The sequence below is a fragment of the Apiotrichum porosum genome, assembly GCF_003942205.1.
Source record: "Apiotrichum porosum strain DSM 27194 chromosome Unknown scaffold_11, whole genome shotgun sequence".
In the NCBI taxonomy this organism is placed as follows: Eukaryota; Fungi; Basidiomycota; class Tremellomycetes; order Trichosporonales; family Trichosporonaceae; genus Apiotrichum; species Apiotrichum porosum.
Window position 1 is genome coordinate 731,510 of NW_021167118.1, and position 25,912 is coordinate 757,421.

The 25,912-nt window shown below is 62.7% G+C and overlaps 10 protein-coding genes across 10 annotated transcripts; 5 read left to right on the plus strand and 5 right to left on the minus strand.

The window, feature by feature from the left end:
• Positions 1-143: 143 nt before the first annotated feature.
• On the plus strand, positions 144-1,855 carry SEC61 (translocon subunit; the record flags this gene model as incomplete). Its single annotated transcript, XM_028617650.1, has 4 exons — positions 144-150; positions 244-311; positions 437-716; positions 777-1,855. 4 exons carry the CDS (start codon positions 144-146, stop codon positions 1,853-1,855), a joined length of 1,434 nt encoding a protein of 477 aa, XP_028474113.1.
• A 1,490-nt stretch (positions 1,856-3,345) lies between these two features.
• EHS24_001891 (uncharacterized protein) lies at positions 3,346-4,286 on the minus strand (the record flags this gene model as incomplete). The annotated part of the gene is made up of 3 exons (XM_028617651.1): positions 3,346-3,625; positions 3,672-4,166; positions 4,204-4,286. The coding sequence occupies 3 exons, from the start codon at positions 4,284-4,286 to the stop codon at positions 3,346-3,348; spliced, it is 858 nt and encodes a 285-aa protein (XP_028474114.1).
• A 375-nt stretch (positions 4,287-4,661) lies between these two features.
• On the plus strand, positions 4,662-5,363 carry EHS24_001892 (uncharacterized protein; the record flags this gene model as incomplete). Its single annotated transcript, XM_028617652.1, has 2 exons — positions 4,662-4,892; positions 5,031-5,363. 2 exons carry the CDS (start codon positions 4,662-4,664, stop codon positions 5,361-5,363), a joined length of 564 nt encoding a protein of 187 aa, XP_028474115.1.
• Positions 5,364-6,253: 890 nt separating this feature from the next.
• SMD1A (Small nuclear ribonucleoprotein SmD1a) lies at positions 6,254-7,027 on the minus strand (the record flags this gene model as incomplete). Its single annotated transcript, XM_028617653.1, has 3 exons — positions 6,254-6,555; positions 6,886-6,962; positions 7,014-7,027. The coding sequence occupies 3 exons, from the start codon at positions 7,025-7,027 to the stop codon at positions 6,254-6,256; spliced, it is 393 nt and encodes a 130-aa protein (XP_028474116.1).
• Positions 7,028-7,951: 924 nt separating this feature from the next.
• EHS24_001894 (uncharacterized protein) lies at positions 7,952-9,363 on the plus strand (the record flags this gene model as incomplete). The annotated part of the gene is made up of 4 exons (XM_028617654.1): positions 7,952-8,130; positions 8,280-8,374; positions 8,427-8,505; positions 8,649-9,363. The coding sequence occupies 4 exons, from the start codon at positions 7,952-7,954 to the stop codon at positions 9,361-9,363; spliced, it is 1,068 nt and encodes a 355-aa protein (XP_028474117.1).
• A 458-nt stretch (positions 9,364-9,821) lies between these two features.
• On the minus strand, positions 9,822-11,844 carry EHS24_001895 (uncharacterized protein; the record flags this gene model as incomplete). The annotated part of the gene is made up of 3 exons (XM_028617655.1): positions 9,822-10,760; positions 11,016-11,162; positions 11,320-11,844. The coding sequence occupies 3 exons, from the start codon at positions 11,842-11,844 to the stop codon at positions 9,822-9,824; spliced, it is 1,611 nt and encodes a 536-aa protein (XP_028474118.1).
• Positions 11,845-14,784: 2,940 nt separating this feature from the next.
• On the plus strand, positions 14,785-15,926 carry EHS24_001896 (uncharacterized protein; the record flags this gene model as incomplete). Its single annotated transcript, XM_028617656.1, has 3 exons — positions 14,785-15,132; positions 15,187-15,315; positions 15,372-15,926. The coding sequence occupies 3 exons, from the start codon at positions 14,785-14,787 to the stop codon at positions 15,924-15,926; spliced, it is 1,032 nt and encodes a 343-aa protein (XP_028474119.1).
• A 4,751-nt stretch (positions 15,927-20,677) lies between these two features.
• Positions 20,678-22,224, minus strand: EHS24_001897 (uncharacterized protein; the record flags this gene model as incomplete). The annotated part of the gene is made up of 2 exons (XM_028617657.1): positions 20,678-21,838; positions 21,928-22,224. The coding sequence occupies 2 exons, from the start codon at positions 22,222-22,224 to the stop codon at positions 20,678-20,680; spliced, it is 1,458 nt and encodes a 485-aa protein (XP_028474120.1).
• Positions 22,225-23,722: 1,498 nt separating this feature from the next.
• Positions 23,723-24,558, plus strand: EHS24_001898 (uncharacterized protein; the record flags this gene model as incomplete). Its single annotated transcript, XM_028617658.1, has 2 exons — positions 23,723-23,814; positions 23,874-24,558. The coding sequence occupies 2 exons, from the start codon at positions 23,723-23,725 to the stop codon at positions 24,556-24,558; spliced, it is 777 nt and encodes a 258-aa protein (XP_028474121.1).
• A 254-nt stretch (positions 24,559-24,812) lies between these two features.
• Positions 24,813-25,793, minus strand: EHS24_001899 (uncharacterized protein; the record flags this gene model as incomplete). Its single annotated transcript, XM_028617659.1, has 2 exons — positions 24,813-25,670; positions 25,710-25,793. The coding sequence occupies 2 exons, from the start codon at positions 25,791-25,793 to the stop codon at positions 24,813-24,815; spliced, it is 942 nt and encodes a 313-aa protein (XP_028474122.1).
• Between the last annotated feature and the right edge of the window lie 119 nt (positions 25,794-25,912).

Genomic DNA, 25,912 nt, shown 5'->3' on the forward strand with positions numbered 1-25,912 from the left:
CCCTTCTCGTCCTCTTCCATCCTCTTCCATCTACATTGTCCACAACCCCCTCCTCTACAGTCCTTGTCATCCTCTTCAAGGACCATCTCCGCCCCCCCCTTCTCTCGGTTTACGGCCCCTGACCCCCACGGAAACTCGCCAACATGGGCTGTGCGTAACATTGTCCTCGCAGTCTCGAAACTCGCTTTCCAGCAACCGCGAGCAAGAGAGACCAAGGGAACACATGTGCTGACATTGTACCAGTCCGACTCCTCGAGCTCGTCCGCCCGTTCATGAGCATCCTCCCAGAGGTCACTGCTCCTGAGCGCAAGGTGCGTTGATGCTGTTGTCTATACCGGTGCGCGCGCGCGCTGGATGAGCTGCCTACGTTGGCCGGCTACCGCTGCATCCACTCGCGTGCCGCGTGGAACATCCACAACTGACGCCTACTCTACAGGTCACTTTCCAGCACAAGGTCCTCTGGACGGCCACCACGCTCCTTATCTTCCTCGTCTGCGCCCAGGTTCCCCTTTACGGTATCATGTCGTCTGACTCGTCCGACCCCCTCTACTGGCTCCGTGTTATTCTTGCCTCGAACCGTGGTACCCTCATGGAGCTCGGTGTCACCCCCGTTGTCACTTCGGGCATGATCATGCAGCTCCTCGCCGGTGCCCAGCTCATCGAGGTTGACTTTAGCCTCAAGGACGACCGCGCCCTCTTCGGCTCGGCCCAGAAGCGTGAGTCGTGCAGCTGGCTGTTTTGTGTTGTCACGTTTGTTGGCTGACCATGCTTTTCAGTCTTTGCTCTTATTATCGCTCTTGGCCAGGCTACCGTCTACGTTCTCACTGGCCTTTACGGCTCGCCCTCGTCGCTCGGCGCCGGTGTCTGCCTCCTTCTTATCCTCCAGCTCGTTGCCGCCTCGCTCATTGTCATCCTCCTCGACGAGCTCCTCACCAAGGGCTACGGTCTTGGCTCGGGTATCTCGCTCTTCATTGCGACCAACATCTGCGAGTCGATCGTCTGGAAGTGCTTCTCGCCCAACACTATCAACACTGGCCGCGGCCCCGAGTTTGAGGGTGCCGTCATTGCCCTCTTCCACCTCCTCCTCACCTGGAACGACAAGTCGCGCGCCCTCAAGGAGGCCTTCTACCGCGAGCGTCTCCCCAACATGATGAACGTTCTTGCCACCATTGCCGTCTTTGCCGCCGTCATCTACCTCCAGGGCTTCCGCATCGAGATCCCCATCAAGTCGTCCAAGATGCGCGGCCAGCGTTCGGTCTACCCCGTCAAGCTCTTCTACACTTCGAACATGCCCATCATGCTCCAGTCGGCCCTCACCTCGAACGTCTTCCTCGTCTCGCAGATGCTCTCGGCTCGCTTCCCCAACAACCTCCTTGTTCGCCTCCTCGGTGTCTGGGAGCCCCTTGACGACTCGACCCAGCTCTCGGCCATCTCGGGTATCTCGTACTACATGTCGGCCCCCCACAGCCTCAAGTCGGCCCTCTCGGACCCCTTCCACACCGTCGTCTACCTCGCCTTCATTGTCACTGCCTGCGCCATCTTCTCCAAGACCTGGATTGAGGTCTCGGGCTCGGGCCCCCGCGACGTCGCCAAGCAGCTCAAGGACCAGTCCATGACCCTTGCCGGCCACCGTGACGCCTCGATCTACAAGGAGCTCAAGCGCGTCATCCCCACCGCCGCTACCGTCGGCGGTGCCGTCCTCGGTCTCCTTTCGTTCGCCGCCGACATGATGGGCGCCCTCGGTTCGGGAACCGGTATCCTCATGGCCGTCACCATCATCTACGGCTACTTTGAGCTCGGCGTTAAGGAGAACGCCGGCCTCGACGCCGCCGGTCTCCAGGACATGCTCTTCTAAGCGGCGCATGTCCCCCTTTGTTTGATTCGGCACACCACAACCGGAGAGAAAGGCAGAAGACCTTGGGCTCCGCGCGGAGCCCAAGTGAAGAAACGGAGGAGAGGAGGGAGAGGAGGAGTGGGAGGTGGAGTGGGAGGTGGTGGCAGAGTGGAGAAGATTGATGAGAGAAAAGAGTGGCGGACAAGACGGCGAAACTGCATTGAGGAGAGAGTGACAGAGAGGGTGTAGCAGCGCCGACATATTATTGATCGGCGCTTAAACCGCAAGCGGAGACTGACCAAGTGTCCAAAAAAGTCTTCCCCAAATTACAGGCTCGGCATCTATCTATCCTCTGTTCTGATAAACAATGACATGCATAGCGTGGCATCGGACGACGCGCGCGGGTTTGGAGGGCGAGTGGCACGACGGACGTTCGCAGCGATGAAGTCGCCCGGCAGTGAAACACACGTGCAGTCAACGCCCAAGGGCAATTCACGAGCACACGACGAGGCCGCATGTCATGGAGCGGGTGGAGGGGTGTCACCGGGCTAAGATCTCTGATGTCTGGCAGATCTCGCAATGTCGCGGGATCCGTGGACGACCCGTCAGGAGATATGAATCAGTGACTGCCTGCAAGGCAGGCTCCTTCCTTGTCTCGCGTGTGTTTCGCGTCGAGCAGCGACATTCCGGTCGGCGGGGGACGTCAGGCTCATGGGTAGATCCGAGGTGTGTTTCGTTTCGCGACATGAAGAAGATATAGGTGGCATGAAGTGGTCAGTGATCCAGTGAGGAGCAGGGAGTGCACATGTATAATCACGTATCCCAGTTGCCGTGTCCAGCCGTGTGTCAAGTCGAACAGAACGATCAGTCCAACCCCACCGTGGCGAGGGTTTCGGTCAGTGAGCCGTCAGTGAGTCGGCGCGCATCGGACGGCCGCCACAAACCTTAGCCAGCGCGGCCAGCACGTTTGCCTGCCCTCGTGAAGCGAAACTGGCCTGTCTTGAACTGTTTTAAAGCCAATGAATGCTCCAGTATACCACGCATAAACATCAAGGTGCATCCATAAACCACACGTTTCGTTACAAAGGCCAATTCAAGAAATAACCGCCAATATGCTTCCTGTTTTTTCTTTTTGGATTCTCTCGCGCGTACGTTTCACTCACCTCCTCTTGTTGTCCCCATTCACCACCTTGTCCCCATTCAACACCTTGTCCACCTCAGCCCCCATGCTCTCCTTGATGACCCGCAACTGGGCCAACTTGCCCTCGAGGCGCCTCACCGTCCCGCGCAGCTCGTCGCTGTCGGTGCGCCACTGCCGCCGCTCCGCCTCGAGTGCTGCGACCTTATCCTCCATCTCGCCCATCGCGACCGCATTCGCACTGGCACTGGCACTGAGCGCGTCGCGCTGGGCACGCAGCCGCCTCGCGTCCGCCTTGAGCTGGGTGTTCTCGCCCTCCAAGGCCGCCTTGTCGACGGCGCTCGCCCTGAGCGTACTTTTCAGCAGGGCGTGCTTAGCGGCGAGCTGGGCGCCCGTGTCGCTCTCCAGTGCCCGGTGCTGCCGCTGAAGGGCGATGTTTTGGGATTCCAGCTCGGCGACACGCCGGAGCAAGGAGGAAACAGTGGCGGACGTCGCGGGCAGTGGGCTCGCTTCGGGGGGTCGATGGCGGGGCGGACGGGCCGACGAGTGGCGGACGCGGCTTGGGCCCCGATGGTCGCGGAGGAGGCGTGATGGACGTGGGTTCAGGCGACCAGTAGCTGTGAAGAGGGTGTGGGTGGCTCGCGGTCCTAGTTCTGTGGGGTTGCGTCAGCTGTGGTAGGCAGTTGTCAAGCTGCATACCGTGGCGGATCGGCCCTTGGGGGAGTCTTGGGCAGCGGGCTGCTCGGTGGCAGGGGCGCGGCCTTGGGTGGTGCGGGGGACGTGGGAAGCGGCTCAGACTCGCGACGCCGTCCACTGCTCTTCTTGAGGGGCACCCCAAGACGGAACGGGGAAGTCGGCTCGGTGCTCTGCCTTCCAGAGGGGTACGTCGATGGGTCGGACGTGGGGGGCGTGTGTGGCGATGCCGGGCGTGAGAGTGGGGCCGACCCGTCGGGGTTGATCTCGAGCAGGCTCTTGCGGTGTACGCGGACGAGGTGGGCGACCTGAGTCTCGCCGTTGACAACGGACACTCGGCGCTTGCCCCAGTGTGACACGCGGTACATACCCCCCGGGCGCGTGCAGTCCCGGCACGAGGAGGCTTCCACCTCGTAGTATTCCTTGCGCAGGGGTGCCGAGGGGGCGAGGACGACCTCGGCGCCGTCACCGAGTCGGCAAGTCGGGCAGCCGTACCCAGTGCTGTTTTGTGTGAGCTTTGATGTCGCTTGGAGCTCACCAGAACGCCTTGATGACTCCCTCGTTGAGGAACAGGGTGGCGCGCAGTGCCACGTTGGGCGGTGTCGTTTCTGCAGGTGGCATGCAGGTGACTGAGTGAGTGTTGCGAGGGAGAGGGGTGAGATGTGGTTTCAGATATAAATCTAGAGCGATGGGGATCAGAGTGATGGCGAGAAGCCGATGCCATGTCGCGCGATCAGCCTGCTATTGATTTTTCGAAGCATAAGAAGAATCCGGGCTCTTGTGCCACACGCTCCTCTCATTGTCAGCGAGAGGGGGCATCGTCGTCGGTGGAATTATGTGAATTATGTATTACATAATAATAGGCCCGCCGCCCACGTTGCCGCACGCCTACCAGACATTTCCAGGCACCTCCATCTCTACTTTTCCCGAACGCTCAACGCACTTTGACATTTGGTTCGCGTAGCTTCGTTAAACACAACCACCACCACCACCACCATGCGCCCGACGTTCTCGCTCCAGGGCGCCTCGCGTCTCCCGCTCACCACCAAGCGCGGAAACAAGGACTACTACAAGGGCACCCGCCAGGCCTACGTCCCCGGCCAGCCCGGTCGCAGGACAGGTGTCCCCGGTCACCACGTCATTCGCGGCAAGGCAAAGTTCCGTGTCGAGGACGAGAAGGTCCGCTTCTACGTCGGTCCTGGTGCCGAGGCATTTGAGAACACTACTGTGGGTGTCTTGTGGTGAAGCGTCTGGAGGGACGGACAGGTTGGCCCATCGACGTCTTTTGTGTCCCCTCCCCGGCGCCGCCGCAGCCAACTTTGGCGTTTGTCGTCCGCGCGACACCATGCTAACCTTTGCTTCCAGCTCAAGCCCTACGTCTCCACCTTTATGAGCATAAACCTGCCTTCGCTGGGCACGTTTGGCCCCATGGCCCCCAAGGGCGTCACCGAGCATACCTTTTCCAAGTGGTACCAGGGCTTGTCGGTGGTCGAGCGCAACGCGCTCATCCAGCACCAGCGCAGCACGTGGTACAGCAACCTCGTCGGCACCAAGAGGTTTGCCGGCCCCAAGTACCAGCCAAGCAAGAAGGAGCTCGCGGCGCGTGCCGCCGAGGCCAAGGCGCTGGAGCGCGAGCAGCGGAAGATTGACGCGGACGTCACCAACAACACCACCACCACCACCAGGCCCACCGTCTAGACCCCACCTCTCCCCCCCATTCTCAACACATCGCACGACTCAAATGCATGTATATCTAGATTCCAGTTCTGGCGCAGGACTTGTCCGCGACTAATGGCGAGGCTGGGTGCGACGTGACATGCGGCGTCGCAGTGGAGTGAACCAGATCCACGCTACTCACCTCATTGACGCTCACTTGCTGTTCTGTTGTTCACCACTCACTGTCCGCAAGGGCCGCTGCGTAGCGGCTCCCTCGCGTCAACGTGTGGAAAACCGCAGCTATCAGAGTGGCACGGAGACTCCCGGCGTAGAGTTTATGCTAAGATCACGTCGCAAGTATGGGCAAAGCCAAAGACCGCAAGATGGCAGTGTGCCCCTCTCCTGCCCTCTCAACCTTGCCAACGAAACGTTCTGGCCGCGTCGTGCGCACTCGGAACCCCCGGCTCGCAGGGCAGAAGCAGAACGGGCACGCGACGGACTCGACAAGAGCATGTGGACGAGAAAGGGCGGCAAGAGGATGCGTCTCGCAGCGAGAATGACGTGAGCGGTCCAGGACGTGCCATGCGTCTGCCCTCCACACCACATCCCTCCACACCACGTTAGACATGGGAACGAGAGCGTGATGTGTGAAGGCAAGGAGGTCGCTCCAGAACCTAGCCAAGCCTAAACATGTATGAACCAGTCACGCCCAGAGACGACGTCCGTCAGTGGTGGTCGTCAAAGTGCAATGCTGCCGCTGGTGTACAGAGCCATGGGAATACATGCCGGGCATGGGAATCGGTCTGTGCCCTAGTGATCGTCGTCGTCACAAAACAAAGCGAAACGCGTGTGCGCGCGTTGCGTATTTTTCCTCTCTCTCTCTTGAAACTTCTACCCGCCGCCGTCGCCCTCTCTAGCTCCCTTGCCCTTGCTTAGAAGCCACGGCCACGGCCACGGCCGCCACGCGGCGCACCGCGGCCACCACCACGACCGCCGCGGGGTCCACCACGCGCTCCGCGGCCGGCGGCGGCGGCACCCTCCTTGCGCTTCTTGGCGCGCGGGGCGTCGTCGACCAGCAGCGTGTCGAGCGGGAGCGAGTCGGGCAGGATGTAGTACCGCACGTTGTTGCCGCGCACGGCGATCGAGTCCAGGTGCTGTGGGGGCGTGCCGGCGGGCTGGCTGCGGAGGGAGAGCTTGACAGACTTGAGGTGAGTGTTCATCTGGGGGTCGACGGCTGGGGAGAGTGTCAGCTACAGGTGCGTAGTTGCGGGAGGGAAGGCAGACAAGGGAGGTTGCAGGCGACACCGGTGGCGGCGTCTGGCGGAGAGCTTGTTATTCCCCAGAGCCCAAGCACAGGTAACCGTGCCAGACGCATCTAGCGGCAATGTCGTCCTCCCAGAGAGGAGTTGGAGGGGAGATGCCAGAGACGCGCGCACGACAACAACTGATGTTACCATGCGTCGTTGCCATCAGAGCGCGTGCACGCGGTCCTGGAGCACCCGCTCACTCCATACGACATCCAGTAGCACTCCCTGTCGTCCCCTTCCCGCATGCCGGAACGCACAAGTGATGGTTCCGTGGATGACCGTGCCGTTCTTGAGCTCGATCGTGACCGTCTCGTTGTTAAGCTTCATCAAGAACCTGTGCGTGTGAGCTGCTTGCGCGAGATGTGTGAGGTCCCGTTCAGCTCACCTGACGAGCTTCATCGTGAAAGACGGAGTCGGAAAGCGAGTTCGGTGGCTGGGTGAGAAGGGGTAGCTCTAGGAGCTGTTTGGTGTATATGTGTTGGATTGTTGTGGTATACGGATATGGTGGACGTGCAGCACACTTGCAAGATGGAGGTGCCTTGAACGAGCCCGGGGATTTGCGGCGATATCGGCGAGTGGCGGGGAGGGTTGACGGCGTCTCCTGGCTGTGCGGTGCATCGCCCGTCGCGTCGCCCGCGTCGGCAGCTGGCAGGCAGCAGCAGCGAGATGGGGCCATTCCGGGTTGCAGCTCGTCATCATTTATCGCTTCCTCATCATCCACACCGTCCCCCTCCTCTCCCCCCCTCCCCCTTCCCCCTCCCCTCCCTCTTCGCCTCCCCGCACGTCTCCCTTCCGTTGTCCATCTCCCAGCATCTAGAATCCCCCAAACACACACACCAGATACCCAACTCACTCGGCTCACGCCACCGTTTCGCTCCACCAATCCACATCGACACACCCACACACGCGTTCCAACCCCACCATCATCCGCGAAGCATCGCGCTTCCAAACCTTGACCACATAGACACCACCACCACCACACTCCAACTCCTCCCCGGGCTGAGCCCCAACACACGTCCCACAACACCACCTGCACTCATCGAACCAACCTTGCCCACGTTCTTCTCGGATACCACGCCCCCAACCAACCAACAACGCGACGCGTATCAAACTCCCCCAACAACGACGATCACTCCTCCTTCCCTCCTCGTGCTAAACAAACAACTTGTTTTTTTACAAGCCTCATCTCGTCTGACAAACTCTCCGTCTCCGCGCTAGTTCCAAACCCCCCTGCGTCACCTGTAATTCTGGCGACCTACACAACACAAATCGTTGAATCCCCCCCGTATCTTTAAGTAAACTTAGAATCGCCCACAGACAACCATGGTCGCGTACCCCACCAACGGCTTTCCTTCCAGTGTCGGCGTCGGCGCCGGGCCCCAGGCCACAAACGGCAACGGCTCCGTGGTCAACCCTGCTGCCAACGCCGCCGCCGTCAAGGTGCAGCCGCTGCTGTGCTCTGGCCACACCCGGCCAGTGCCCCACCTCCAGTTCTCCAACCTGTGAGTAGCGTCGCGTTATCCCGGGAAGTGTACCGTCCTGTACTGTGCTGTACGGTACTGTACTGAACTGTACTGTACCTGCGGTACCTTGCCCGCACCCTTACGCGTCCCCTCGTGTCTGTGCATCGTGCTGATATACACTTTCACAGTCTCGCGGACGGCTCGTACCTCCTCATCTCGGCGTGCAAGGACGGCAACCCGATGCTGCGTAGCTGGCTGGGCGACTGGATCGGCACCTTCCTTGGTGAGTTTGGGTGTTTGGTCTGGCCGCATGGTCCACAGCTGACGAGACGCAGGCCACAAGGGTGCCGTGTGGTCCACCAAGCTTTCGCTCGACGCGTCCCGCGCGGTGACTGGCAGTGCCGACTTTTCTGCGTGAGTCAAAGGTCGAGTGAAAGGTCGACGTGGGCAGCTCCGCTCTGCTCCGGCTGCGCTGCGCTTGCTGCGCGCGAGCGAGATCCGTGCGGCCTCTGCTCCGCTCCGGTACTCCTCCACAACCCATTGCTGACCCCGCACAGCAAGATCTGGGACACGAACAGCGGCGAAGCGCTGCACTCGTTTTCGCACAACCACATTGTGCGCTCTGTGGCGCTCAACCCGCAGGTGACGCCGCAGTACCTGCTGACGGGCGGCAACGAGAAGAAGATCCGCCTGTTCGACCTGAACCGCACCGACGCGCAGCCCCTGGTGCTGGGCTCCAACCCGGACGGCCTGTCGTGCGAGGGCGTTGTCCGGAGCCTGGTCTGGGACGAGGGCCAGGGCGGGTCCGTCGCCGTCAGCGCGGCCGAGGACGGCAAAGTGCGCTGGTGGGACCTGCGCTCGCTGTCGCAGGTGGGCGAGGTGGACCTGGGCCACGCCATCAACTCGATGGAGCTCGCGCACGGCGGCGGCACCCTGTCCGTCGCCGCGGGCAAGAACGTGCATTTCCTCGACATCCTCCGCCAGCACCCGCCCGTGTCCATCAAGCTGCCGCACGACGTCACCTCGGCGTCCCTCCACCCGTTCCTCCGCGACCGTTTCGTGGCCGGCTCCACCGCCGACCCCTGGGTGCGCGTGTACGACCTCGACTCGGGCGCAGAGCGCGAGGTGTACAAGGGCCACCACGGACCGGTGCTGTGCGCGTCGTACTCGCCCGACGGAGAGGTGTATGCCTCGGGAAGCGAGGACGGCACCATCCGTCTGTGGCAGACCCAGCCGGGCAAGTCGTACGGTCTGTGGCAGACCCAGGAGTAGGCGGCGAGGCCGAACGGCCGAGCGGCGGGCGATGGCGAGGCGATGGCGAGGCGATGAAGATGGCGATGAGGACGGCGTTTGATGGCGTTTAATTTCCGCATGTCGACTGTACCGCCCCAGCCGTGCAGTTGAACCCCGAGCAGCGGCGCAGCGGCGCAGAGGTCGTCGGTGGTGGTGGGATGAGGGAGGCGCGGGGGTGGAGGGGTGTAAGGATAATATGGCAGCATGGCTGCATGTACTAGTTGGCATGGACAGCAGTGTCTGAGACGGGGGAGCGAGCAAACGGGCCAGGGTGCAACGGCAACACACACAACTGACACGACTAACAAAACAAAATACTGTACATTGAGATTGTGCCGACTATAAACCGCGCCGACTATAAATCTCACTCTCGCTCGTTCTCTCGCCCAGCTGTATATTGATCTACCGCGGCCTGCGCGCACCCCCCACCCACGCTCCTACCACCCGCCGACTTTACCGCCCGCGGCAAAGAACAAGTCTTCAAAGCCGTCAAACGGGTTGCCCTCGAGGTCCGCCACCTCGACCGTCTCGACCTTGTTCTCGCCGAGGCCCTCTGCGGCCTCTGCGCTGTCCTCGACGCCGAGGTCGAGACACATGTTCCGCGGGCCCGTGTACACTGTCATGCGGGCGTAGTTGAGGCTCGTAATCCCGGCGTCGTCGAGCGCCATGCGCTTGACGTGCGAGAACAGCCGCTGGCGGCCCGGACCCGTACCGAACCCGCCGCCGCCGCCGAGGTGTTTGAGCAGGTTGGCATGCACGAACAGGGGCGGCGGCGCCGTGTAACCCGTGGGAGTGACGAGGTCGTGCTGCAGCGTCGTGTGCCCGCAGAACCGGCCGTCGGCGCCGTTCAAAAAGCCCAAAGCCGACATCCACCGCGGCGCGGGCACGTACCCAATGTCCAGGGCGCGGAACGCCCACCGGAACGCGTCCTTGTCGCCACCGCACATCTTGAGCCAGAACCCGCGCGCCGAGAGGTGCGCGGCGTCGTCGTCGTCGTCGCCGTTACCGGAATGCGGCGACCCGGCGTCGTCGGCCATCATCGCCGCGGCGATGTGCAGGGCCGCGAGGTTGAGCCCCTGGTTTCCGGCCTTGGACACCACCAGCTGGCCGCTCTCAAACGTCCACTCGGCGAGCGTGCACGCCTCGCCCATGACGCGCCACACGGCGTTCTTGGCGTGGTCCTTGGACAGGTCGGGCCAGAACGCCGCGCGTCCGCCCGCGACGTAGTTTGGTGCGTCGAACAGGTGCACCGGGGACCGCAGGGGCATGTTGTCAGAGTCCAGATAGAGGATTTCGGAAAACGACGACTGGATGAGCGCCAGCGGCTTGATCTGCCAGTTCTTCCACTGGCCGGGTGTCTTGGTCACGCCCGTGGCCTGTGGGCGTCAGCGGGGGGGTGGGGGGGTTCAAGGGCGGGTGTGCGCCGCAGTGGAGAGACGGTTGTGCGCCGCAGTGAAGAGACGGTTGGGCGCCCTAGTCCGTGGGCCGTGGGGGTGGGTGTAGGGGGACCCGGGGACGGCACGATCGCCCGTCCGCGACCGCCGCGCCGCGCAGCAGCGACGCGAGAAGCGTGCCGAGTAGCACAATGTCCATGTCCATCTCCACCACCTCCACACACTCCCCACACTCACCTCGACGAGCGTCCCGCCCAGCTCCTCAATCTCCTGTCGCTGGCCGTCGTTGACCTGTTCGTCCGGGTAATGGAACACCTCGACGGGGAGGTCGACGTCGAGTTTCCGGAGCACGCGCAGGGTCGCCAGGAGGCGGACGGTGGTGTCCTGGGGAACAAGTGTCAGTAACCCTCCACCATGACGTTTGTTCCTTGCTTGCTTCCTGCTTCCTTGCTTGCTCCGTCCTTCTACCCACCTTGTTCCCCGCAGTCATGACAATCCCCCTCGTCCCCTCTTCGCCCACCACGCTCCCTCCGCCGCGCACCACGTCCGCGAGCGCGCCCACGAGCTGCGCGCGGCGGCGCACGACCTCGCCCGCCGCCAGCGCCTCCCACCAGGCGCCCTCGTTGCGCAGCTGGTCCGGGTTGACGAGACGGTCCGCCAGCGCCGCGGGGCAGTGCGCGTCGTTGCCCTCGCGCGCCTCGGCGTACGTCTGTACCGGGCGGCGGAGGAACGCGCGCAGCCGCGCGCCGAGCACGGGCACGGACGCGAGCTCGGTAGGCAGCTGCAGGTCGGAAAAGTACGCGGCGTACGCGGGCGGCAGGCGGTTGTCGTCGTCGTCGTCGGGGGGTGCCGGGGTGGGGATGCCGGCGCCGTTGTTGTTGGCCGCGACTGCACCGGCCTGCACGGCGCCGCCGACGCCCGGCCCGCCCACCCACGCCGTGGGGACGACGTGCTGGTGCACGCCGCTAAAGCCCACAAAGAGCGTGATGACGGTGAGGGCGAGCAGGAGCGGCGCGACGATGGGCGAGGCCGAGAAGAGCCGTCGAAGGATCGGGGGGAGGAACATGGCGGAAGGCGGGTGGGGGAGGAGGGGAGGAGGGGGACCCGCCTTGCGGTGGTGGTACGCGATCGGAATGTGTGTATGTATGTGTCTGATTGAGTGCGTGAGTGAGAATGGACTGAAAATGAGAGATGGAGTGGAGTGGAGTGGACGAGTGGAGGGCAAAACGTAGAGCGGAGAGATACCGAGCGCGTGTGCGGTCTATTTCGCGCGCGCCAGTACTTTTGCCGTGCGCCGTACTGCACTGCGCACTGCCGTACTCTGTTACTCTGGATCCCAAGGGCACTGCGCGCGCAGCTCGCGTAGCTCATGCAGCGGCATCTTGGCAGCGCGCAGTCGCCTCGTCGCTCAAATTATTATGTACTGTGCGCTGCGCGCCGCTGCGAGCTGGGTCTTGCTGTGTTGGCAGGCTGGCAGCTGGCACGCATCGGGTTGAGTGGGAAGCGGTCTGGTCGCGTCCCCGGCATGTTGACCATGCATGCATGGCTGGCATGGCTGGATCATTGATCTCATTGAGGCTTGCTCTGGTATCCGACCTTGGCTGCTTGGCTGGTGCTTGGCTCGAGGCGCGGAGGTGCGCTGGCGGGGCGAGGTTGTGCTGCCACAAAGGCGGTCCCCTGCTGCGGCACTGTTGCACTGTACACTGTTCAAAAACACCACGGCCATGTTGCATGTTGATACAATCGAAAGAGGTGTGGGGGGCGCGGGGCGCGGGGGAATGGACGTGCACGCAAGAGGGGTGACCTTCGGTGTCCATCTCGTGTACTCGTGTCGTGTGTGGCCGCAGACAGGGCCAACCTGCCTGCCAAACGCACCAAAGCCTGGACGCTGCTGGACGGGTTGGCACCCAGCCGCGGCGGCCCAGGCATTGGCGCCAAGAGCCCGGACGAGCCGATGGATCGGCCTCTTTTTTTTTCTTCCAGTGCGCGTGGGATGTGCCCAGGCCATGACGCTAGAACGGTTTTGGGTCCGACCCTCCTCTCCGCACGTCTGCACCCTCTCGCTGTAATTCCAGACCGTGGGGGCTCTGTTGATCGCGGGCGGGGACATACACTGGTAGCGCCTGATTCCAGACCCCCCACACACGCCCCAACGGCGAGGCGGCGGGTTGACGGTGGCACGGTCGACTCTCGAGTCGCGACCGACGCGACCGACGCGGGCCCTTCCGACGCCCCCCCCCCCCTTGCTCCCCCTTCTCGCGGGCAAGACTTCAGTGGACGCGACAGGAACAACCCCAAGGACATACTGCAGCATGCAGACAGACAGCTGCTACGCGACAAGGAACAGGAGAACGAGGGGTGGGATGGGCCAGGTTCCAGCTGCATACACCACGTTTTGCCTCTCTTTATCGCTTAGGACAAAGGTCGACAAGGAGCAGCAGGAGCATGAAGCCAGGCAAAAGGGGGAGAGACCAGGGGGGGTGGCACATGCAACGGGCATTCAGTTTTGTGGCCAGCTACGGCCCGAGTGGATCCTCGCTCAATATGTCTCACAAGCGATCAGAAAAAGCAAACAAAAAAGTGGCCGCGAGATTGCGCGACACAGTGTGAGAGAGACGCTGCGGAAACGACCAATGCCGAGCGACGCGGCCGGCCACGAGCAACCTTGCCTATGGCCTATGGTTGGGTGGGTGGGTTGGATATATTAGCCTCAGCGTTTTGCTGGAAGAGCACACCACTGCAAACCATAAAGGAACACAGACACAGACAGACAGACAGACCCGAGGCAGATCTTTACCAGAGAGATCTATCTGACATGATGCTGTCGCAGTGGGTGGCGACGGGCGGTGGCCCCGACCCGTGTAGTGTCTTTTTTCGGTCTTGTCCGTCTGTGCTGTTGAGGGAGAGACCAGGAACGAATGCATATATGCAAAAAAGGAGACCATGTCGTGCTGCCTGCAGCCTGGTACAGTATATCGCAGTCTGGGTAGAGCCGTGTACGGGTGTCTCGTTGGGTGTATCGTTGTTGGCAGGTTACGTCGGCGGCGGGCGCGGGGCGGCAGGCCAGGCGGCAGGCGGCAGGCGGCGTAAACTGTGTGAGCATATGCCATTCCGCGGCAGGCGGCGGGGCGGCGGCGGCGGCGGCAGAGTGTGACCGCGGGGCCTGGGTCTCTCTCTCTCCTTCTCTCCCGCGTGTCGCTCGTAGCGCTCGGCCGGGGGGGGGGGGGTGCCCAGGCTATGTGGGCCAGGCCTTTTGGGTGGGGAGGGAGGGGAGGGGCCGAGACCTTTTTTTCCTATATTTTATTTGGGCCCAGGCAGGGGGTGATTGTCGCTCCTCTGCGTGTGTGTGTGTGTGGGCCCAGAACGGCCAGAACGGCCAGAACGGCCAGAGACCCTTGTTGGCCACACACCAAAAAGCACAGTTCCAGACACACACGCTGACAGTCCAGTCACCTCGGAGCGGCGTCGCCACACGGGGGGTTGCATGCTGCATGCTGCACGTACGCTCGGCACGCAATCGCACTGTGTGTGTCTCTCTCTTCTCTCTCTCTCTCTCTCTTGGCCCCAACCGTCTCTCTCTCTCTCTCTATCGTCCATCACACACACACACACACACACACACCACCACCACCACCCGCGCGTCCTCTGTCGTCGTGCTCATTGTACCGTACACATCGCATTCACCAGGCATCCCCAACCCAGACCCACACACCACCACCACCATCTACTTACTCTTTCACATCACAAAAAACGCGACACCCAACCCCACCCCGTCTCCACCATTCCCCGCCCGACCTACCCCGCCTGCTCTGCGTGCACACGCTCGCCGCGCAGCGACCCGTTCTACACCCCACCTGCCCTCTTACCACGCACACCCAAGACTGCAACTGCTGCGACCGCCAACTCCACACCCATAGCAAAGCAGCCAAAACCCCCTCTGTGCTTTCGCAGCACGAGGTGCAACAGCCCCAGACGCTGCCCAACTCGTCCTAGGCTAGTCTCCCCCATGACCACCACGAACAACCCCGTCAACAAACCTCCTCCCCTCGTTTCCCCCATGGCTGCCCGCGTCGCCACTGTATCGGCACCAGCACCACCACCACCGCCAGCAACCACTCCAACCCCACGAACGCCCGTTGCTGCCGCCACCAATTCCCGGCACACCGCGGGACGTCCCCTGCCACCACCCCAGACCCCAGACTCGGACCTGTACGCCGTCGCCGCTGGGCCAAGCACACCGTGGACAGCTGCACACACCGCACGCACATCGTTCTTTGTCGACATTGACCTCGACGACGACGACCAGGAGCTCTCACCGCCGTCGTTTTCCAGCCCGGGGCTCTCGCGTTGCTCTGTAAGTGGTACAATTGGGCGGGGAGAGGGTCGTGGTTGCTAACGAAAACCCCAGTCTGAGCCACCACACACCATGCCGGGAATGCAGTCGCCTCGACAGACACGCTCGCGGAGCGTCAGCCGCACCCCCAGTCTCCCCGCGTCCAACGACAGCAGGGCCGACCTCAAGTCGTTGCCAGTGACGGTGAGTAGTGGAATTTGGAAACGACGCCGGCCCCCGTTGCTAACCGCCACCGCCAGCCGCAGGTCGTGGAACAAACCGCCTTCCTTCCCGACCAGCTGTCGCTTGCCAGCTCGTCGGCACCGACATCGCCCTTCCAGACCACCCACATCCCCCTGACGGCCCCGCCGCCACCCGCTCCAGCAGCTGTGCCCGCGGGACCACCACGGACGCACGGCGACAGCGCACCCGTCACCCCCAACACGCTCCCGCACCACTTGCCCCACCACCACCAACACGCCAACTCGCTGCAGTTTGCGCCGGGCCACGCGCACAGTCTGTCGTCGTCGCATGTCCCCGAAACGCAGCACGCACACGTGCTGCACATGCAGTACCAGGCCGCGGCCCTGCGAAGCACACAGTACACGGACCTGTTCCTGTTCGAGCCACACGAGTATGACAGCATCACAGACGGCGAGCTCGTCCGTCTGTACGACCGCGGGGTCATCGACGGCCGTGTCCTCGAGCAGATTGTGGACGCCAGCATCCGCATCCAGCGCGCGTGCACCGACGCAGACCGCGCAGTGAGCATCAAGACACGCCGCGCAATGATCCGCCACGCGCTCGAGGAGTAGACCCAGAGAGAGAGAGAGGCCACGGGGGCCACGGGGGCCGCGGGGGCCCATGAGGGCCATGAGGCAGCCAGACCACACGAGGTACAGAGGCCATCGCGCGCGCGCCACTGGCCCACTGGCGAGGATATTGAAATGTTCGGTGTGGCTCCAAAGTCTGGTTGCCCGGTGGATCGGTGTCGGACCGAGACCCACAAAGGGGCCCGGCCGGGCCTGCGCCGCTGGCGTGAGAATCACCGCTGCGGCCGTCCATTTCGCCCCTGCGCCACAAAGTCCTCCACCCGTGCACCCATACACCCGTCCACCGCAACGTCGTGGGCAGCGTGCATATGCCGATACTGCGCGCATCATCACCACCCCGACAGCCCCCGACCATGCCATCCATCGCCAACACACGAAACCGGCACCGTGGCTCTCCAATTCACTGTATCTCCCCCCACCCCCTGCCACCCAACGGACACCGAATCGACCGAACCGCACCGAACCCAGAGACCAAGAGACACACTCAGAGACCCAAGAGCCAAGACACAAGACACAAGACAGACAGACAGCACACACACGCCGTACACGACCGACGCCACCCAGGACACTGCGCGCCGACCTACACCTTGCACCCTATTCATGACACGCGATGAACAACCCGCCGCGCCCCGGCGGCCCCTCCCTTGTACCATTGATTTTCCATGGACATTTGTAACCCTGCCCCCCGCGTCCAACCCCACCCATCAGCCATCAGCCATATCGACGAGGCCGGCCTCGTTGGTCGGTGGTCCCCTGCCCGCCCCTGCCCTTGCCCCTGCTTCTCCCTCCCCTCCGGTCGTCAACCATACAGCTTAGAACGAGGACGCCGCGTGCGGGAGGAGGGGGAGGGGGGGGGGGGGGGGGGGGGAACAGAGGCGTCGACGGCGGCGAATGATAGCATATGGCATTGTTACACAGGATGCACCACATGCGAAACATGAACAACGGGACTGCGCTATGGTAGGGATGTCGTGGACATCGTATCGTGGTGGGATCCAGGCCCGCGCGCGCGCGGCGCAGCACGCAGTCGCGCGATCGTATTGCTTTCCTGTATCCCTTTTATTCCTGCGCACGCAGCGTGCGGATCGTATACGTATGCGTATGCGTACATGGCGTATGGATACTGCGTATTGCGTATTGTGTTTTTTGCGTATTTTTCTCGCGCGCGGCCGGGGGGCGTGGCCGGGGCGCGGGGCTGTCGTGAGCGAAAAATAGTTCAATAAACGACTAATAATAATAAAACCTGTACCAAAACGAACCGGTGGCGGCCAGCCAGCGCCAGCCGGGCGATTAACAAGTCAGGAGTCAGGAGTCGGGCAGGCGGCCAGCCGGGCAGGCGGGATGTGATGTCACAGCGCAAATGTCCAGTGGCAGCAGCGGTCAGACCGTGGGCAGTGGTGGTGGTTGTGGCAGTGGCAGTGGCAGTGAGTGGTGGTGGCACAGAGCAACGTTCAAGCCACACCATGCGCGCGGCAATCCCAATGCCAATCCCAATCCCACACGACGACGCAGACCCAGAACACACTCCAGCGTCCAGCGTCCGGCGTCCAGCCTCCAGACCGACTCCAGACTCCAGACCCAAGCAGTCCAGACTCTACGACGATACAGCGACTCGCTGTCGCCAAGCCCAAGGCCGAGGTCAACGCCAAGGACAAGTGGCACGTATCCCGCGGAATACAAACCCAACGCTGTACCGCTGTTACCGACGTGCCGACGTGCCGACGTGCCGGCTCGGCAAGGCAGGCGGTGATGGCCGTGGCGCCATGGCCGGGTGTACGGCTGTGCCCATGGATCCATGGACCTGGGTCTCATGGCATGCTGCACAAACGTGCTCTTCGTGTCGCGGGGGCTCTGGCCGGCCTGGACTTGCCCATTGGGCTCGCCACCTGCACTGTACACCTGTGCCACGGTGGTCACGCGCGCTGACGTCTGTTTGTACTGTTGACGGACGACGGACGCTTGGCAGTCCGCATTTACTGGGTTGCGTGGTTGTGTGGTTGCGCGGTTGCGTGGTGGTGGTTGCTGGGTGGCGTGGTTGTGCAGTTGCGTGCTGTACTGCTGTGCAGCGGCACCGGCCGTACTGCAGTACTGGCCGGTATGTCGCATGGCTGGAACTTGGCCACCAAGCACCAAGCACGGGTGGCACGGCGCCGCGCACGCGCGCACGGCACCAAGCACGGATGGTACCGTGGCACCGACTGCACCGCGTGGCGGGAACTGGAAACGATGGAAACGATGGAAAACGTGGATACCCACCCACCAAACCAAGCCCATGACCCCCACTAGACTCGCCAAACCCGCTGACCGATAGTCAATGACCACGGCCTGGTCGTCGCGTCCCACCGGTCTGGGCAACGCGGGCCTGGGGCGTGAGGACCTGGGAGGGGCCTGGGGGTGGGGCCTGGGGGTGGGGCCTGGGGGGGACCTGGGTCCTTGGACTCCAGCGGGGAGGTGCGTTGCGTTGCAGTGGGTGGGTATGGTGCGTTACGCATGTTCGGTGGTGTTGGTTTGTGGTCCGGTGGTATCGTCCGTTCGGGCAGCGACCGTGGCATCTCCATACGTCCACTGCGTCCATACGGCACAGCCACGTCCACCCAGCCCGCTCCAGCGCACACGCCGGGTCCCGTCCACTCTGTCCACTTTGTGCTTGCCCACTACGGCCAGCCGGCAGCGCAGTGGCGCAGTGGCGGGCGGGGGGCGACGGGCGACGTGTGTACTTGACATGACACACGGCTCTGGGTCCGATCCCAATCCAGACGTCCCTTTCCCCAATGGCCAATAGGACACCGGCCACCAAACGAGGCCGGCCATCGCAAGGCGCGTGGCGGCTGGCACGACGACAGTGACGTTCCTGGACTGGATTCCGAGGCACACCAGCGTGCGCACGTCGGCAGTCGGTATGAAAAATGTGGCAGCTGGGCCAGGCCATACAGGCCAGCTGCGTGTCCGCTCCTTGGGCCTTGGTAAGTCGGTGGGGAAACCATTCCCCACCGACTTACCGTGTACAGTAGCTCAACCCCGCTCTCCTCGTGACAATCCACACCAGAATCCCACGCGCGTGGCCGCAGATTCCCCCCCGGTCTCCTTGCCCGCTCGCGCTCGATAAGCCGCTCCCCGTTCCGACAAACCCATGCGGCTGCCCATCGTCTTGTCTGGCGGCCAGTGTTTCCCCTGTGTCCGTAGGCCACAGGCCAGACCCCGCTGGCCCTGCCTCCCTCCCGCCTCGTGTTCCTTACATTGTGTGGCATAACGTGCACATGGTGCCTGGAGGTGGTACTGCACTACTGTAACAGGTCTGGCGATTTGTCGTGTTGGACGTTATTGCTGGCTGGCTGGAGTGGGTGGGTCAAGCTTGGGGTCCATTGGTCTTGGTTGCCTCTGGGATCTGGGTGCGGCTGGGCGCCTCCCACTTGTCCCAGTGGCAACTTCTGTGATCTGCGGGCGACTTTGTGGCGACGATCACTGCCACCACTGCCTCTGCCACAGCTGCACGCTGGCTGACATGACACCGGCGCATCCACCATGCTGCCCAAAGGACTGTTCGCGCCGTCTCCCTACCCACGTCCACGTCCACGCCCACGTCCCTGTGTCCCATGCGGCATGACACATATCCTGCCTGCTGGATCCGCGATCGAGTGCGACAGGTATGGACGGCACCGGGCGTTTCACATCCCCACACAGGCCCACAGGCCGGGGACTGGAAGCAAAGGAACCAGGCGGGAACGTGAACGTGCAAACGTCCAACCTCTGCACCTCTGCGCACCATACTGGGACATCCAGGATACAACACCGTTCCTTCGTTGCACCTCGCTTCCACTCGCTCGCACTTTGTGGCCCCACACCTGAAGCTGACGGACGACGCACGGGGACGGACGACCCCGTCGTGCCGCAGCGCGGTGGGTTCCGCCACACGCGTTTCAACGTCGTGTTTCCTGATCTCCTGATCTCCTGGGTTCGCCGCGGTGCGGACCCCCTCGTTGGCCTCATGTATCGTCCTGGAGCCGCCTTGACCGCCACACAAGCGAGCGAGCGAACGTGTACGGTCCTGTCCTACCCCTCTCGGTGCCAACCTCCGCCATGGACACCGTCGTTGCCGTGATACCCACATCGAACCGGCCCGGCTCGAGGACACGCTCACTCGTTCACTTGATCACCTGCGGACCTGCCGCGAACCCCTGCCTGTTGCCTGTTGCCTGCCAAGTCGTTAATTGAGGCACGCTCGTGTCAAACCTGTTCATCTTGCATGGCACCACACTACAACTGCAACTGGTGGGGAAGCAAGTGTGTTACGTGAACGATGGGGTCCCCTTGGTCTCCTTTTGCCACCATCCTTCCACAAGCGCCACAGCCCACAAACCAGGCCGAGTGGCCGTCGGCAAAACACACGGGGGGGGGGGGGGGGGGGGGGGGGGCTGCCGTGTTCCCATCGTAATCTCGTATCTCGTATCTCGTTCGCATCTCGTATCTAGCGTATCTCGTATCTACGTCGGGTAGGACGTCCGTATCTCCGAGAGGCCGTTTCCTGCCTCTTGTCACGTTGCCATGTACCATGTACCATCCACAATGCCACGCGGTTGTCTCTGACCACACACGCCATCCGTCCCAGAGTCCTGCGCATGTGTACTTTGCCTCTGCGATTCACCATCAGCGTCTCACTTGGCGCATCCCCCGGGCCGCCAGCCACTCCACGGCCTCGGCCATCTGCCATTCTACCACATGCATGACTCGTACTCCTACCCCTGCCCTTGCTCCTCCGCACCCATCTCCCGCGCGAGCCGCGCCTCCTCAAAGAGCCGGTCCACATCCTCCCCCTCGCCCCAGCCCATCTCGCGCGCCCAGTCCTCCTCCTCCTCGCTCGCGTCGCTCTCGTCCTCGCCCACGGGGACCGTCACCGTCTTGGCCGCAGCGAGGACGACGGACGCGAGCGTCTGGCTCTTGGCCGAGAGCATGGACGAGCCCTGCCGCCGGGTCTGCGCGGCGGCGGCGGTCGTTCCCGCCGTGGGCTGCGGGGCGGGCGCGGGCTGCGGGTCCAGCTGGCCGCCGCCGACGATCCGGCCCTGCTCGACGTACGTCGATGCCTTGGATGGCGGCTGTGGCTTGGCACGCGGCGTCTCGCGCTCGACGATGGACAGCGCGGCGATCAGCCCGCTCATGCCGTCCACGTTCGGGAGGGGCGGACTCGGGGTTGCCAGGGGTCGGGCGGTGGTGGTGGGAGCGCTGGGAGGGATGGTTGCTGTGGGCGCGGCAGGCGTGGCACTCGTGCTCGCTGGTGTTGTCTGAATGGTCGAGTCGGAGACACGCGAGGCCACTTCCCCCGCCCCGGTTGACGTCCCCGCTGCACCTGTGTCGCGCTGCTCGCGGGCCGCAGTGCCGTTCCCACAAGTGGACGCTGCCGGCGCGGTGCTGCCGAGTGGTGGCGGCAGCTGTGCCTCCGAGGCCACGGGCGGCGGCGGCGGTGGTGGTGGTGCCGACCGCGCCGCTCCAGCCGCCACGGCACTGGGTTTCGGGACAGACGTCTTGTTGCCGACGGCGGCGGCCTCGGGTTTGACCCACTCGAGCACATCGCCCCGCCGGCCGGCCCAGCGCACATCCCCGCGCTCCTCCCTCTCCTCCAGCAGCTGCACGCGTGCGCCCGTCCCACGCAGCCACGTCGCCTCGGTCCCGAGCCCCGCAGCGACATAGTGTGCGCGCGCGGCACACCGCCGCGAGCAAAACCCTTCGTCGGCGTTGCCGTCCGTCTCGGTGATGGTCCGCTTGGCGGTCGAGACGACGAACCGCTTGGCGGAGCGGTACGCCGCCGCAGGAGGGTTGCCGCACAGAGGGTACGAGCACAGGCCGTTGAGGTGGCGTTCGTGCTGGACCTCGGTGTACTGCGCAGCGTGCATGTATGAGAGCTGCAGGTCATGTATGTACGAGGGAGCAGGGCGGAAAGTCGCGCGTCAGCCAGCTATACATCGTCACTACCTCTTCCCCATTTACTCACGGCCTTCTGGAACTCGTCGCGGTTCAACACCTCCTCCATCGCCTTGTCCATCCACTTCTCCGCCCGCCGCGCCGCCGTCGCGCGCCGCTCCAGCGCAGTCCGCAGCGCTGCAGCGTCGCTCACTCCCGCCGCCGCCGCAACTTGCCCAGGCATCGGCCGCTCAGTCACACCAAGCGTCATGGGCTGCTTGAGGCTGCGTGTCGGTGGGCGGTATCCGGTGGGAGGGGGAGCCTGGCTCGGGGCGGCGGCGGCGGCGCGTGGACCAGGGCGCGATGGCCCGGCGCTCGCACTGGACATCATTTGTCGAGCTGATGCCAAGGGGATCCTCAGAGTGTAGTTGGTGGTGTGGGATGGATGCGGTGTGACTTTGTGGATGACGCGGTGATTATCTGTGAGGAACGGAGAAGCCAAAAGTGGAGGGATGTGATGGAAGCAAATCGAAGCAGCCGCGTCAGTGTTGTGGCGGAGGCGAGTGGCGACGGGAAAGGGTGCTGCTCTAGCTGCTCTTCGGATTAGAGTGCACAACCGTGACCAGCCGACGGGGTCCTGTTCTAGAGTTGTGGAGAGGAGGTAGGCCGTGCGAGTCTGTGGATCAGTTGGGTTCCCAGCGCTCTGGGCACACAGTGTGTGTGAGTGTACAGACAAGACTGGCCAAAACGACATTGAACCAACCCAACCCCCAATCCTTTCCATCCCCCCACGTCACAATAAGTAGTGATGTGTGTGGTATGCCTAGGGGACTTGGGCTGGGCACCTTCAAGGTCCCAGCCAAGTGATTCTGAACTGGTCGCACAGCGAGAGAGCGTCCGGCGCCGCCCTCCCGGGGAGCCCGTGTACTTTTTTATACATCAGGTGCTGCTTCAGAATCGAACCTCGGTTCATGGCCCCGGCCGTCGGATATAGGTACTGAAATCCATATAGAGTCTGAATTTCACCCGCTGCTTGCAGTTAGCCGCCCTGCAAACACGACCGCATGGGACTATAGGACGCACACTGAAAATCACGTGGCCATGCAGGTCTTCGATCTTTCTTCGAGAGCTGGGATTGTGGCTCTTGCTGCTTCTTCCGTTGTCCTCTGTCCCCCTCTGTCATGCTCGGTCCCCCTCCCTCTCGTGTGTGTTATGCAGCTCTGTAGACGTGTATGCATGCCCATCCTCTTCTGAAAGATTTACTGCCGGCCAAAGACCAAACATTCACGGGTGCAGTGTTTTTACCTAATTTTTCACGGTATTTGTTGCCTACTTTTGGCCCATCACAAGCAACCCCGCCGTCAACGTCTGTGTTTGTGATGGGCAGGGTACTGTCCACAAAACGCTTTAATGCAGAGGAGGGTTCTGCTGCTCTCTCAATCCCGTATCAACGCTTACACAGCCCCCTGAACTCATCCTGCCGCTGCAGTGACAAACACGGCCTCGGCGGCATGTTCTCTTGGTCGTCACCCCCAAACTAGACGTGCATGCACGCACCGCTTGGACCAAAGGAGGCAGCGACTCTGTATTTGTCATAACGGCCTGGGAGACATTCTCTATTGACCCCCCGGCGTGCAAAGAGAGGCAGCTCCTGTATTGTTTGGCATCAGAAGTGTCATCCCAGTGGCTGATCGCCTGGGGAGGCGTATTGTTTGTCGTCAATGTGTCCACACACACACAGGAACCAGCACGCATCACCCGTCTGAGGATCTGAGCCGGCGTCAAAACCTGTGTGACGTGTGTGATGGTATATTACATGCGTCTCCTCTCACACACCATCAGTCGCCTCGTTACCCTCCCACTACGTGATCAACGTGGACGACACCATGGCCATCCCGGCGCCGACCATCATGCTGTGTTTCCCACCCGAGGAGGATCTACCTCCTGTAAACGTCGACGAGGCTCCCCCCACAAAGCGGTGAGTCCAGGCCTCCCTCCCCAGGTTTGACTGATCCTAAGGTCATACCGTCGTTCCAGCCGGTCCAAGTCCCAGAGCAAGTCTGGCAAGTCCCAGTCCAAGTCCAACGAGTCCACGCCCTTTGGAAAGTACCTCACGCCGCCCAAGCGCCACTCTAGAAACCCAGACTACGTCTCGGACCCACCCAGTCCCGAAGAGGACTCGGATTGCGTTCTCGCCAACCTCCCCGGCATCGTGTCCGTCCCAATCACCTCCTTGATCACCGAGCACGGTGTGTATCCCGTGTGGTGCCTGCCCCCACAGCCAACCACGACTTCAACCTGCTGCAACAACCGCCCACACACCCTCCCTCCCACACCTCCGGGTTCTCCTTGGCTTCTATCCCGCACTCCCTCTATCACCATCTCCGAGTCGACTATCGGTGTCGCCACCGTCTGTGAGATGAGTGGGGAGCAGCCTGGCGCAGTGTGGTGCCTGCTCCCACCGCAACCCATCTCGCAACTAGGCCACGCCGGTCGAATGCACCTTGTCGACTGGGAGCCTCCCGCGCCGCCGTCTCCTCCCTTCACCGCTCCCCCAACCCCTCCCTCATCCGAATCGACTGCCGCCATCGGCACCACGCCCCCCGGCATGGGCACGTTCAAAGCGCTCGTCGAGGCCGCGGTGGCTGCCGCCAAGGAGCTGAGCCTGGAGACCGAGCCCAGCTTGCCGCAAACGCCACCAGTTCGTGGGCAAGCTATGTAGGCGACGCGAGTCGGTGACCTGTGGACTAAGAAGTGGGGTGAGAAGGATATGGAGATGCAGGATCTGGTTAAGGCTGAGGGGCAGTTGAGGATCCGATGCATGAGCGGTTTTGATAAGATTGATGCAACAGGCAGCTGGACGAGCTGACCGAGAGAGAGGTGTGGACAAGGCAAAAGGGGTCTGAAGGGTCAGTAAAATGTACATCCAGACGGGACGCCATCACTAAATGCAATGCACATGGACGTGTTTCTATTCTACAGCTGATAATTCTCGTCCGTCTCGAGCGCAAACATGCGATCACCGACGTTGCGCTTGTGCCGCTTGAGCGTGAGAAACTTGATGGGTGTGCGGTGTGGCGGCGTTTCAGCCGTAAACGTTTTGATCATGCCGAGCGCCGTGTGCACGCCCAGGCCCTCGAGCCCCACAATGATGAACTTGACCCACGGCAGCTGGCGGCGGAGCTCGGCGACGCGGGGCACGAGGTGGCGCGGGAGCAGGTCGCTGATGGGTTTGTGCGGGTTGGCGCCGAACCCGTGGTCGGGGTTGATGGCGACGATGACCACCATGTGGCGGAGCGAGGACGGGAAATCGAGCACGTCGGGAAACGCCAGGTGGCCCCCGGACGACGACGACGGCGGCGGCGGCGACTTGAAGCAGAACACGAGGCGCGTCAGGCCGGGCGCAAACTGCTTGACGACGGGTTCTTCGCCCTCGAGCGTGTTGCGCCACGAAAAGACGACGGCACAAGGCGCAATGTGTGGGATTGTCGTGTCACGGCCAGAGTGGAGGAAGAAGGCGTCGTCGAAACGCACCACCTGCGTGCGCACAAAGGAGCGTGCAAGCACGAAGAGGTCGGCACGCTCAGCCGTCGCGTGCACGTCGACGACCTGCGTCTGCGCAAGGATCGGGAGCCAGCCACGGCCCCACGGTACGCTGAACACGCGCTCAATGTCAGAGCCGATGGGGGGCTTGCCGTATCCGCCAGTGATGAGGGGCTGGCACTTGACGCCGCCTTCGACAGTCAGGTGGCGGACGAGCAGGAGGTCAATGTACGTCTTGACGGCGCGCGAGGTGCAGCGGAGCTTCAGGAGCGAGGCCTTGGGTGCGTTCATCTGGGCACGGTCAGTCGATGTCTGCCGGGGACAGTCTACCATGATTCGGTCCATGATGCCTGGAAAGCGTTGGTGGTCGATTTGGGGTGGTGGGCGGGGGTTGGTATCACGACGGAAACGCATGGTGGGGTCAAGGGAGAAGGCGACGGGTGGGGACCAGTTGGATCGAGTCACATTGACGATGGTGAAGAGAAGGAGCTGCGGAGAACATGAGTGACAAGGATGCTGGTCGTGGTCGCGCG